This window comes from Parasteatoda tepidariorum, chromosome 7, assembly GCF_043381705.1.
Source record: "Parasteatoda tepidariorum isolate YZ-2023 chromosome 7, CAS_Ptep_4.0, whole genome shotgun sequence".
NCBI lineage: Eukaryota > Metazoa > Arthropoda > Arachnida > Araneae > Theridiidae > Parasteatoda > Parasteatoda tepidariorum.
Window position 1 is genome coordinate 69,395,730 of NC_092210.1, and position 13,893 is coordinate 69,409,622.

The 13,893-nt window shown below is 29.9% G+C and overlaps 1 protein-coding gene across 2 annotated transcripts in view; it reads left to right on the forward strand.

Moving 5' to 3' along the window:
* LOC107448270 (uncharacterized) overlaps positions 1-13,893 on the forward strand; it is a 73,713-nt gene that overhangs the window by 20,630 nt on the left and 39,190 nt on the right. Inside the window, exon 1 of one of the 2 annotated variants that reach the window (XM_016063407.3) lies at positions 12,965-13,237. The exons of the other annotated variant lie outside the window; for it this stretch is intronic. Within the exon in view, the coding sequence (XP_015918893.1) occupies positions 13,114-13,237 (124 nt within the window). The 5' untranslated portion in view covers positions 12,965-13,113. Of the gene's footprint in view, positions 1-12,964; positions 13,238-13,893 lie in introns of those variants that run through there. 2 annotated transcript variants of the gene reach the window in all.

Consider the following 13,893-nt stretch of genomic DNA (forward strand, 5'->3'; position numbering starts at 1 on the left):
TGTTTGGTAATGAAAATTCTGAATTAAAAAAAGGATTATTCTGGTAAATAAAACAAAAATATATTAATAATTTTTAAACCATTCATTTGGTAATTTTTCCGTTCATCTGGTAACATTGTACCGGAAATTCTAGTTTTGAAAATTATAGCTTATCACACATTTAATAAAAAGTACAAAACTGAAAAGTAAATTAAACGAATCATTTAATCGAATAAATGTTTTTGTAAAATGCCTTAATAATGGTTTTTGTAATGCTTTTGTGCCATGACGAAGTTTCCGAATTTTACTACTCTTACCAAATTTTATTAAATAGTTACAAAACCATATTTTATTGTTAATTTTACCAAAATCACAACCAAAATGTTTCGGTAAAAATTACCGCGCTTTTTGGTATTCCCACAGAGCCAGAAACATGATAAATTTTATCAGGCTCTTGTAGTTTTAACTTTACTTTGTTTTTCTTAGTGAATTATTATCCAAATACTAATTGATATTAAAAAGTATTGCAATTATATTAGTTTTTAAATCATAATCGAAAAGAATATGTTTCTTACCAAAACAATTTCTTGAATGAATTTAAATTAATTTTTGCAATTTAACGAGAAAAAAAAGAATAGTGTCAAATACATACATTAAGATTCTTAAACATATTTGGCAGTGAATAACATAAACAAATTTGATAATAAAAAGTATAAGAGTGTTCGGTGGGGGAAAAACAGGCTGTTTTTGAAACATAAATATAGTTATAGTTTTGAAATATAGGCTGTTTAGTTGTGTAAGATATCATTTTCTTAGAGAGTCACAAATGAATAAATATTCAATATTTCAAAACATAAATAAATAAGAAGAAAAATATTTAAAACTAAAATAGTTGTTATATTATTAGTGAGATTTTTAAACTTTAGTGTTTATTCAATTACTGAAAATAACAACGTTTCGTAAGAAGCAAACAAAAAGGAACATGAGTTTTTCATAAATATTTTTTTTTATCTTATAGTTTAAATTCGAATTTTCTAAAAAAAATAATTTTTGAAATACTTTCTAAAAATGCTAATTTTTTGATTAAAATCTAGTTTAATTCTAGAATGTATTTAGCCAATAATATTTAGCTAATAAATGCAACCGTATTGAAGGAAATAGATTTTTAATTAATTGCCCTCTAGAATAACGTGATATTATTTAAAAATTCACGTGTTAAAATTATTAATGTGTTACTAGCATTAAAATGTTCAAAGATGTTAACTATTTATTGAGTATGTTAACTTTTAAAATCTTTATCTTGTAAGAATAATAAATGAATTATAATGAATGCAAGAATGAAATGAATCTAAGAATAAATGGATGTACGAATAACATGGACATGAAATAAACTTAAGAATAAAATGTGAAAAATTTTAAAATAGTTTGCTGCTGCAGAATTGCCAAATTATTGTGTTATTATTATTTTATATAAAGGTTTAGCATGGATTGTATTATATTTTATTCACTTAGCAAAATGTGAAAAAGAAGTTAAAACTACTTAAATTACATACTTCTTATAAAAAAACTACTTTTTAATGTTTGGTAATTTACTATTACAGTTTAATATTTTAGTTTAAAATTGTCATTTTTCATTAAAAATGTTTATTAGAGAACCTTTGGGTCTCAGCTGTATCTCACTAGCTGACGCAAAGGCGCATACAGTTATAAAGTTATTTTTAATTTTTATTTTATTAATTTTTTAATTTTTAGTAAAATTTTTTTGTTTATTTTATTTTTATTTTTCTTAACCAGCAAATGTTTTTATTAATTTTATTTTCTCTCGTTTAACTTTTCCCGTTAACAACTAGCGTTTATTTTTTATCTGTAATTTCTTCTCGTTTTTTTATTATTTTTCTTTCGGATTTTGCAACTATGTCATTTTGGATGTAAAAAGAAGACAAATTTAGTTTGGAGGGGTGCTATTCTCGGATCAGGCCAGTGAAGTACATCACTAATCAAATGAAACCACATTTGCATTTCTAGCAAAGTTTTTTTTAAAATGAAAAACGAGAATTTTAAACTATATTGAATGACTAAATATTTAACATTAAAAAAATTACAAGTATGAAATTGTGAATTAAGTTGCATGAGACATTCAGAGAAAAGTAAACCGTTGATATTGTTTTAAATTGTATTCTTGTTCTTGATTTACATTAGAAAGAAAATCTGAAAGAAAACAGTGTTCCAAAATTTACCGTATAAGGACAACTGATGATAACTGATTAGGAAATGAAACAAACACTTTTACTAATTGTTTACAGTAAATTGGCAGAATATCTGAAAATTGAATAAGCAGAATATCTAAAAAGTTATCTCGTATGACATTTTGTTTCTTGCATTATTCGTAACAATAATCTCTGCTTATTTGCCAGAAGAAAATACGTTTTTATGTTTTAGGAGATCTTTCATGATAGATAAAATAACAGGAACAAGTAACATATTTATGTTCTATTATTGAGTTTGGGCAAACCCAAAAGATATTGATCATTAATTTTTCTAGGTTGTGATTTATAGATTTTAAAAAAAAGTCTCGCTCGTAAAAAGCTTTTTAACTCTTTTTCTTTGAATAACTAGTTTTGGGCTTTTTTTTTTGAAAAAAAATAATAGAGTTTGACGCAAATCAAGAAAAAGAAATATAAATTTTTGTTTTTGAAGAGATTTCTGTGTTACAAAATTTGAAGACCAGAAATGTTACTTCTAAAAAACTGAAAAACACTCTTAGTGAGTTTTATCGAGCAGTGTCTCATAAATATGTCTATTGCCATATAAAATTGTATAATGATAATACATTATGTGATGTATGGGGACATTATTTTAAGGCGGATTTAAAATGTCAAGGGAACAAGTGTAATATCGCACTCCAATAAAGCTATAAGCTAATTTTTTTCTTTACATTTTCTATAAAAAAATTACTAACACAATTCAAATCATTTTAACCTAAAAGCATTTAAATCATTACAATTTTACATAATTGATGAACTAGACTTGAAAAACACTTTATAAACCGAATGGTAATGGTCTGGAAACATCTCTGAGCAGAATCTGAAGAAGTGCCATCATAATTTTGATCCTCTGTACAGGGAATCCCCCCCCCCCCCAGTTTTGATAGCCTAACGATCCGCGCGCGAAGAATTTTTAACGATAATGCCTTTCTCGCACATCCTCGGTCCCTTCGCAGGTAGATTGAAGTGGTCATCTACCAGCTCACTCATCTCAAACGGGGACGCTTCACTTCGATGAACTGCTGGGAAATGTGTCGTACAATTAGTCCAGTGGGACTAATTACAATGTAACTGTACCATTAAGTATTGCTTATATATCGTTAGCTAACGATATATTTATTTTTAAATTTTTAATTATTACTTTTAATGAATCAGTATAAAGGCAATCGTTACGGTTACAGAAACGTTTGGCAGTCATTGTTTATAAATTTTTTTTAAATTTACTATTTTGATTAATTGTTGTTTTAAAAAAGGTTTTTCGGTTCAATTATAATATAAACCACTTGATTACAGTCTACGACGGCTAAAAGTGTTTTACTAATGAACATAAAATTAAATGTTTGGACTTTTTTTTCGTATCAAATGTAGGAGCACTAACCGTACATTAATTTTATTCTCGCAAAAGTAATTTTTCGTTCGGGTCTTGAAGCTAGTTGAGACTCGATTGATTTGCTTGTCGAAGCAAGACGAACCACCGAACCAGGAGAGATCGATTAGCGATTTTATCTGCCGAGGAGTAAAAGTGTTACATGTATGTTGTTCGTGGTCATCAATGTAGACAGAATGCGAGAGGGCTGTTTTTGGGCTGCAGCTGGAGAACTTTATGTCCCTAGCATGATATTGTAGCCACTATAGAAAAGACAATGATCGTCGATTTGAGTTTGGTAGCTTTATATGTTGTTGTCTTGTCCAGTAGAGCAAGGAAAATTAAATGTGTCCGAAAGTATCTAAAACAGCTTTGGCCACAGTAGCATTAAGATTCGAACCATATATTACTCATGGAAGAAGAAGGTTGCCAGAACCTCCTAGGAGGTTGGACTTCTGCCTGTTGGTCCGCGGAAGGTATTTTATTTCCCTTCTACCACCCAAAAGAAACCAATGGAGGCATTCTCCAATCCTCCACCTGGGGACGCGCTTTCTAGGGGTTACAGGCTCCCCCGAGGTAGCTTTATATAATTACAATATAAACTCATGAGGTTGAAACTGCTAATTTTTCTGAAGTTTTTTGCAATTACGAGCACCGTGCTTTCACTCGAAGAAAGGAACTGGCCGTACAAATTAATCGTTCAACTTTTCGAATTCTACTTTTTCTTCCTTCAAAGTATTTGTTGAACCCACAACTGATCGTAAGACACGATTCCCAGTAGATCACCGAAGTCAAGCATCAATGACAGCGGACAGTGAGAGAGTAAGTGACTACTTTTCTCAATCCGTTGAGTTACCAAAGCATCGCGATATCAGTCCTCGTTAAACTATTTAACCGTAAAGTGCCGACTTCGTGTTCAAAGGCTATCAAAGAGGGGGAGCTATTCTCAATGCAGAAGATCAAAAATGGGATGACATCGTTCCCTGACCGTTCCCAACAGTATAGTAGTTGTATAGCTCTAGTTAGACTTAAATAACGTACTTCTAACTTATAAATTAAAAAAAATATTGCCCTAAAAATAGTTAATTTTTGATGTAACATGATATACCTTATTTTAAAGTAGGACTTTAGTTGACAAACAAGCATATTTCTTCAAATGTTTATTTATAAATATAATTGTTTTTTGAGTAGACGATTGTCAGATGAAATCAAATGTATGAAATTACGCCTATTATCAGGATGAACAGAAACACGGGGTCGGAGAGAAGAATATTGCTCCATTCATTTCTCCTCCTGTTCACATGCTCTGTTGCCCACTCCCTGAGGGCGCGACGGTGCCTTGCTGCTAACGTGACACACACCATAGGTCGGTGAGCATACAGACCTAAGCATAAGACGGTTTCGGATAGTTTGCGTCGAAACTGTGCTGCCAGTAGCTGAGTGAAGGTGAAGCGTGACATTCATATTTTGGTGTCTCTGAGCCGTTAGCGTTAAATTAAGGTCCTTACTGGGTATTGTTGCACGTCTACGTCCTTGCCCTGATCTTCCGCTTGAATTTCCAGCCTCCAAAAACAGTTTCAGATCCTGGAAATCACACATTGTGAAACTCAAATGACTTCTGCTACTTCGGCTTGTGTTTGGCTTCCCTCTAACTGGACAACAACTCTCCATGCTTCTGATTCGGTAAAATGATTTCGTTGAGCAATCATCTAAACAACGCGTTTATTGAATGTCGATCATTCTTTTCTGCTTTGTCTTACATTAAGTTGAAAGCCAAATCAAATTCGCTGCCAGTAAAGCGTTATCTTCGATATCAAACTCAAAATTTGCATATTGCGAAGTTTGAAAATAAGAACAAATTGCATTTGTGACTATCTTCTTCCATTTTAGGCAACAAAAAAAATTTGCGTAGTTTGCTTATACCACTTTATTTTATTCAAGGCTTACAATATCCATTAATTGTTTCGAGTAGTATATATATATTATAAGATATCCTCCAATAGCTATTAATTACAAGAAAATTAGGCTATTTAGAAAAAAAGATATATTATGATTTTAAGGACGTTAATTTAACACTTTACTTTGTTGGTTTCCATAGTTCACTTTAAGGTTTTACACAATAGGAATGCAAGAATCGGGCACAGAGTATTATAGCCATGAAAATATGAAAACGCCAAACAAATACGGGTTATCCCGCATTTCATCTAGAGATTTGACAATTGTTTACAAGAAAGTTGTTTGAATTGTTTAATCCGAAAGAGAAAAATTAGCCATCTTAATTCGTTTTAACAGATAATGCCATAAAGACCACCAGGAAATGTATGGGATTTTAATAATGGTTCCAAGAAATTTTAAGAATTACTACCCAATAACTTTAGAAAATAATATTTTAATTAGAGTATTGACATTTTTCTAAAAGGACGATTTCTCCGTCTTTAAATTAATAAGATAAATGTTTTTTAAGCTAAGAGGGGATTTAGAAAGACTCTTGTAAGCCATTTTATACTGCATATATCAAGTAAACCTAATTATACTTTTTGATATTTAACGCATGATATAATAGACAATTTTCGTCAGAATTTGCATATATTCTTATAAACTTTGCTCCTAAGTATTTAAAAATGTAACAGCAGATAGATTAAAGCTCAATGCATCATGATAGGTTGTTGATTGATGATTAAATATGCATAGTACTCCATGTTAGCGAGAAATATTAAAATTTTAAGTATATGTATGGAGTGAGGTACCCTTTAATAAAAGCTGAATCGTTCATCGTACTTTTATCCTCTGAAATGCAATTTTAGTGTTTTGAATGGATAGAAATTTTAATGCTAAAGAAATAATTATTAATTCACACAGGTATGCAAAATCATTTGGTCTAATGTGACGTTATTTTCTTAAATACATTTAATCAAATTATTTGACCTTTACAGTGAATTTAAGAATGCTTTCCTCTCATGTTAAAATGTAGAAAAATATATAGAAACAAGCCTATGTTTTTTATTTTTGTTTGTATTTTTGTAGTATTTTCTGATTGCACAGGTATGTAACCAAAAAATAGACTGGAAACCAATAGCTGATTCTGATAGATTTTTAAATGCTGATTTTAGGAAAAATAATAAAACAAATTATATTTTCTATCAGTTTTTTTATAAATTGAAAATTTTAACTTTCTTTATTTTCAATACTTGATATTTTAATCTAAAGAATGGATAAACATTAAATGTCATAAGTCGTCATTACTTGTTAAAAAGCTTGAGTTATTTAAAAATAACTCAAATAAATAAATAAAAAAAATAATAAATACAAAGTAGTAACTGCATGTATATATATTTTTTTAATACATTTAATTCAAAACGGCTTTTATTTTAAGGAGGAAACTAAAATATTAATATCTAGACAAATAAGACATTTTTCTGAAGTATTTTATTATTCTGAATTGAATACAAACAATACCAAGTCAATAGGAGGAAAAGTTTAGAAGCGATTATTATTTCAAGATAAAAAATTCAATTTTGTACTAATTAGTAAACTTCATACTGACTTATCAAGAATTTGAGATTGACATCTAGACACATAAAATGCTGCTTATATACTCTTTTACATTTAGTCTAGTGCGATAAATCAAATCTATAGAACTAACAAATAAAAAAAGGCGGGTTTTATCTATGAAAATTGTAGTTATTAATTTATACACGTTTACACACAAATTCTTTATAACTTCGAAGCTATTAGTTTCTTTGGTTGATTTGGTTTTAACTTTAATGGTTTTATCATACATTGGTATACAAGAAACACTGTCTTATTGACTGTATATCAATGTATAGATGGTGTAAGACATGTAAATAGGTCTAAGAATAAAGTTGAATTTTTAATAAATAAAAACATCTATAAATTTTAAACTACACTATCTACCAATAAGTATTTGGACTCGTGTGACTGAAAAGAAAAACAAACTTTATTCATAATCAATAGTTGGTGCGGCTTCCACGAGAGGCAATTACAACGTGAACCCTCAGGGGCATACTTTCCACAAGTCCTCGTGTGACGGCTAGTGGTAATTTCTTCCACTTGGCTTGGAGAAGACGTGTAAGTTCTTTCACCGATTTTGGACGGGTAGTGCACCCCTTAATTCCGCGATCCAACTCGTCCCAGAGGTTCTCCATAGGGTTCAGGTCTGGTCTCTGAGCAGGCCAGTCCATTCGATTAACCTCATTGGCACCATACCAAGCCTTGGTGACCCTCGCAACATGACAGCTGGAATTGTCGTCCTGGAAGTAACAGGGGCCCACCCCGTAATACTGCCACAACGTAGGAAGCGCATTGTCATCCAAAATAGTGCAGTAGGCATCTTGCATGGGACTAATGCCCATGTTGTTCCCTACACGATATATACTGGCGGAGGGCGTGACATATCTCAGGACCGCAGATATAGTCATTTACGTAGGTGTCCAAATACTTATTGGTCGATAGTGTATTAGTTCCATAGACTTTGATTTTATCTTATTTTATTCAGCGTTAACAAAAATACATAGAAGATACCAAGAGAGCAACGTCAAACGCGGAAATAGGTATAAATACAAAAGTGCACTTTTAGTACAGAAAACCTTAATAACTTCTAAACTATTTAACCTATCGACTCGAGTTTGATTTCATTAAATTCAACGTAAAAATATATATCAGAAGCAATACCTCACCTGTCGAAGTAGTAATAGTAAAGTTTCTCTCTGACCAGATATTGCGAAATAGGTGAATTTGTAAGAATCCCTATGTGACAGCAAAAAAAAAAAAAAAAAAAAAAAAAAAAAAAAAAAAAAAAAAAAAAAAAAAAAAAAANAAAAAAAAAAAAAAAAAAAAAAAAAAAAAAAATGAAACCAGCTTTGAAATTAGCTCACCAAACAGTATAGAAATCAGTCATAACATTACGATCAAAATCAAATTCATAATCAAATTAGTAAAGGTACAAATAAGAGTCTCTAGTTTAAATACTAGTCATACGTTCTTCGCGATATTACTAAACTTTTGCTTCGTATAATTTAATTAAATAAAAAGCAAAGCCTTTATTAGTAATAAAATTTATTGGTAATTAAATTCCAAACAGAAAAAAGTAATATTTTCTATATAAAAGAAATGATATATGAAAGAAATGATAAACTTTAGAAGAAAAAGATAATATTATTAAAAAAAAACTAAATTTCCATTAATTACAGTACTCAGAATTCTTGCTGGCACAGTTGTTAACACTGTTTCTTGAGTAAAAGATCCTAACATAATGAAATAAAATAAATGTTTAAAAACGTTGTTTTTTCAAGTATACCTTATAAGGATAAAAAATATTTCTATTTTTGTCAGACATTGGATAAAATACGTAAGGTGCATTACGTTTGAAAAATTTGGGAGCATTATTCGTTATGATAGAAGCTTATTTCAAAAATGATGCGCCTTCTGTATTTACTTTAAAAGTAATATAAATAGAACATTCTTCGTTTTAGTCAACATGAAGAAAGAAGTTTTAAAAGTTTTTGTTCTACTTTATTAATTCTTTCATTTTAGTATTGTGTCCGTTTGTATAGGTGACCGAAATTACGAATTGCACTAAAAATGGACAAAAATTTCGCTTGAAACGTGTAAAAAATTTGTACAATTATCAGACACAAACCTCTAGCTGAAATTTCAGTACTCAGTCCAGTCGAAAAGTGATTGATGTTTTGATGAACTATAAATTTTAATTACGGACGAATTTTACTTGTTGTGATCCAGAAACGATTGATACCTCTATCAAAAATATTATAAAAGATTTAGTTATGATTTTATCAATTAAGTTATCTCAGGTGACCCATGGTGACTCATGTGATTGAATGCTTGCCTCCCAATGAGGTGTCTCGGGTTCGAATCCCAGTGATAGGCTCACCACATCCGACTCACACCGACCACAGTCTTGACATAAAATGTCCTAGTGGGTTAGAATCCCCTTGCAGTCAGGCTAACAGTTTTTTCTCCATGTAACGCAAATGCGAGTTAATTTTTCCAAATAGTTCTCAACCAAGGCAAATCTCTCTCTATACTTCATCTAGGAGTTTCCTTGTCTTCTGGATTCAGCTCAAAATTACAAGGCTACGGAGTTGAACATTGGTAGACGTAAACTCAAAATTGGGTGGCTGTTCAACGATGGTGATAAAATAAAATAAAAGTTTTTTGAAATATGATAAAAATTTCGTCACTTTGGCAATAATGAATTCTTCTGTAGTGATCTTTAACGCTTATAAATTGTGATATCATGCAGCACAGAGCTTTATTTAAAATTTGATTGTTCCAGTTATTAGGCAATCGGTTGGAATTCAGATTGGCGGCAAATTCTTTTAGTGATAACCTTGCAGTAAATTCTGCTTGAATCGGCCAGGAAACAATGCATGGCCATTAATTATAGTGCACCTATAGAGAGTTTTACAGCTAATATATTGAAAAATATGGTACAATACACTCTAAAACATTTCGGAGAGTTGACTGTTGTGTGGCCACATTTCTTCCATAAGGAAAAAACCTAGAGCTTGTGATAGTAAGAGATTGAGTTGAGATGGCCATAGATTTATACGGATGTTATATGAAGCTTCTTAACTCACTTCTGCAATGTTGGTTGTAGTTGTAATATCAAGGTACGGACACAAATGTACTGTGTTCTCTCTCAAATAGCTCACTATCTTTACATTGGTGACCACGTACAAAGAATATGAAACTCAATTACTCTTCAACAGATGGAATCAATACACTTTTTCGTCTCGTTCTATGGTTTACCTTAATTTGATAAAGAAATCAACTGAATCTCCGACAATGTCAAATCTCGAACTGAAGTTCACTTTAACAAGCATAATGTCAATTTACGGTCTATGGCCATATAATTAGCAAGAAAACATTAACGGGTAGAGCTGTATTTTTACGGTCATTCAATAACCGTAATCTAGTGGGGAAATTATTCAAAGATTACAACTTTCAATGTTTGTAGTAGTGACTTGATTTTGACTTTAGGGAAATGCAGCTTTAATTTAGTGAATATTGCACACTTAATTTACTTTAGGAAAAACCTATATTTTTAATCTACTAATATTAGCATAATTTGTTTAGCTTATCACTCAAAGCAAAATGATTCGCAGTCAAAGTGAAATTTGAAGAAAAGAACTCCATAAAATTTTTTTTCAACTAATATTTTTAATTTTAGTATGTTATTATACAGAACTTTAACTTAAATATTGGAGTTTCCAATAAGCTAATCGATTTTGTTCACCAAAAATATAAATTCTCTAAAATTGCTTAAAGTGATTCATTATAATCTATACAAGGTGTTTAACAAGCTTGATTTTAAAAAAAACATGGCCCTGGAATCATTAGGGGGGACTGTTGGGGTAATCCTTGTAAAATTAAAACAAAACAAAACAAATTTTTTTTTTTGCAAGAGGTCAGCTTAAATTCTATACAAGTTTTCGAAAATAACAAAATTGAGATGCTGAAATTTTAATTTCAGTTAAAAGTCTCAAAGTATGAAGGATTACATGTGATTCTGACTCAAAGTTTCAAAGGAAGAAATGTCCAAAAGAAAATAAATAAAGGAAAAATAAGTATATTTTTTAGACATCTATGAAAGGTTCTTTTTAAAAATTTAGTATTTAAAGTAAATTTAAGCTGTTTATAATGAAGATAAAAAAATTATAAGTAAATGATAAGTACAATAAATTATCAAATGCTGTAAGTTTAAAGTATAAAAGTATGGCAGAAAATATTTATGAAATAACTTAATAAATATTTATGTGATGACTTTCTTTCAAGAAAGTAAATTAATAATAAGTTGTTACGAAAGCTTTCAGCTAAGCATTGATTTCGTACAACAAATGAAGAATCCTCTTCATTTAAATAAGAAAATATTCGTTGAAAAAATGTCTAGAAATTGCAAGAACTTTCAAACAAATTGAGATTTCGAAGGAAAAAAATTTACGTTAAGTTTAAAAAAAAAGCCGTTTCAGCAAGTTTAATTTTATCTCAGCAATTGTGGATTGCTTAGTATTTTTTATTGTAAGTTTACTCGAACTATTTATCGAATATAGATTTTTTTTATTTCATGGTATTCCCAGTATGTACTTTTTTAAAACATTTTTGTAATTTCAAGTTTTTAGGTCTTATAGTTTTTGAGCAATATGTATGTAATATAAAGGAATGTAATATAAAGTTGTATACCTAAAAAAACAGTTGCTATTACGTTTTTTTTTCTAATGAAGTGAGATGTAATTTAGATTTTTTTCTAAAAAAACAGTAATTTGTAGATAAAGTAATTCGGAGATAAAGTAATTTGGAGATAAAGTAATTTGGAGATAAAGTAATTTGAAGATAAAGTAATTTGAAGATAAAGTAATTTGGAGCTAAAGCAATTTGGAAATAAAAGAAAATAACAGGATAATCTTATTATTCACTGTTTTGTCTCATCATGGTATGAACACTTCCCAAGCATTGACATTACAACAAAAAAAATTTTTTTGAGTCAATATTATACATTATTTGACCGCTGTATTACAGTGGCTCAGGCACTATATTGTCATTGTAATATAGTTTATCCTCAATGGGGTTTTTAAGCCCATACAGCTTCAAATTAATGACTATCAGAGTGTGTAAGAAATAGAAGCGGTTGATGCGCAATGCTGACTCATCTGGTTGGTCGCAAAATTTTTGAGCCCTAATCCTCGTGACCCTCTGACTTACATTGCACTTTTGCGGGTACTGTATGTTATTATAAACGAACAATATTAAATTATAGTTTCTTAAACAATGTGCTTGACATTGTTTATTGAACACCTCATTATCAATATAATAATATGAGTCACCCAGATGTAAGACTTTCGAATTACACTTCTGAAAGAAAACCATAGTATCACCATAGTTTTATCAATTAATATGAACATAATAATGGTGGAAATTTTTATAGTGTTAGTATTCATTGAAAAGTGCTTTTCAAAATGCTTTGAAACTTAGATTAAATTTTGCCTAAATATAAACTGCATATTACAAAGTGATGACGAGATTTTGTTTCTTCATAAAATGCAATTTTCATTTTCAAAATTGAGAAATTCATCTCATTTAAATAACACGATCATCTTACTTATTAATTATCAACTAGTTTCTTCAGAGATGCAAATTAAAAATAAATAAAAAAAGTAACTTTTGAAAAGAAAGATAAACACACACCTATAATTGATTTGTCTTTTCAACCTTAATAAGAGTTTAATTTTCAATAACCCCGCAACTTGATACGTTAACCACCCTCGCAAAACACCAATCAGAAAATTGAGAAAAGAAAGATTTGTCGGAAAAGCAGGGACATGACGTCAAAAGCGCGCGCAAAGTTCCCTCCCACACTGTCTTCGAAGATTTTGTCTTATAAAAGACCTGTCACGATTTACTTCTCCTGGATTCTCTTGCTGCTATTGCCTCAGTTTATTCTTCCAAAACTTCAAAACATTCACAATGGCAATCAAAGTTGCTTTCATTGTTCACCTGCTGCTCTGCTTTTCCATGATAAGCATCATTGCTTCACGGCCACCTTCACCCATAAATTATTTTCCTACCCATTATCACCCCTGGTCTAAGGGTAAGTAAAAAATTTACGCTCCTTTTACTTTTCTCAATTAAAATATATTAATTGCATTTGTCTTGTGGCAGTAAATTAACAAAAAATAGTTGATTGTGATAAATAAAAATATACACATGCAGTGATATTGTGTCCAAGCATTAAATAAAAATCATTGCATTTATATTTTACTAGGAAGAGAATAATTGTATTAATGAAATTCCGATATAATTAGAAATATATTATATTATGTATTATGTATAGAAATGTATTATATATGGTTTGAAGAAACATTTATTATTGCCAAGAAACATTAAAAATTTCCATTTCAGTTATTCAAATTCAGTAATTCATAATTCAGTTATTCAAATTCAGTAATTCCATTTCAGTAATTCAGAATTCAAATTTATTTAAAGTCTGTCTTAGACAGAATTTAAAAAGTAATTATTAATTACATTTTTAAATATTAAAGTTTTATTAAGCAGTACTCAGGCGGCTTTTAATTTATTGATTGAACGAATGAATTAAAATTAATTATATTTTTTCGGTTTTTCTAAAGTGGTATAAATAAATTCAGAGCATGGAAAAGAATTAATAATTAAATTTGAAGTTTAAGTTGTATTAAAGTTCTCCTCAACAAATGCAGGCAATCTTGTTGCATTTGTGTTTTACTAGAA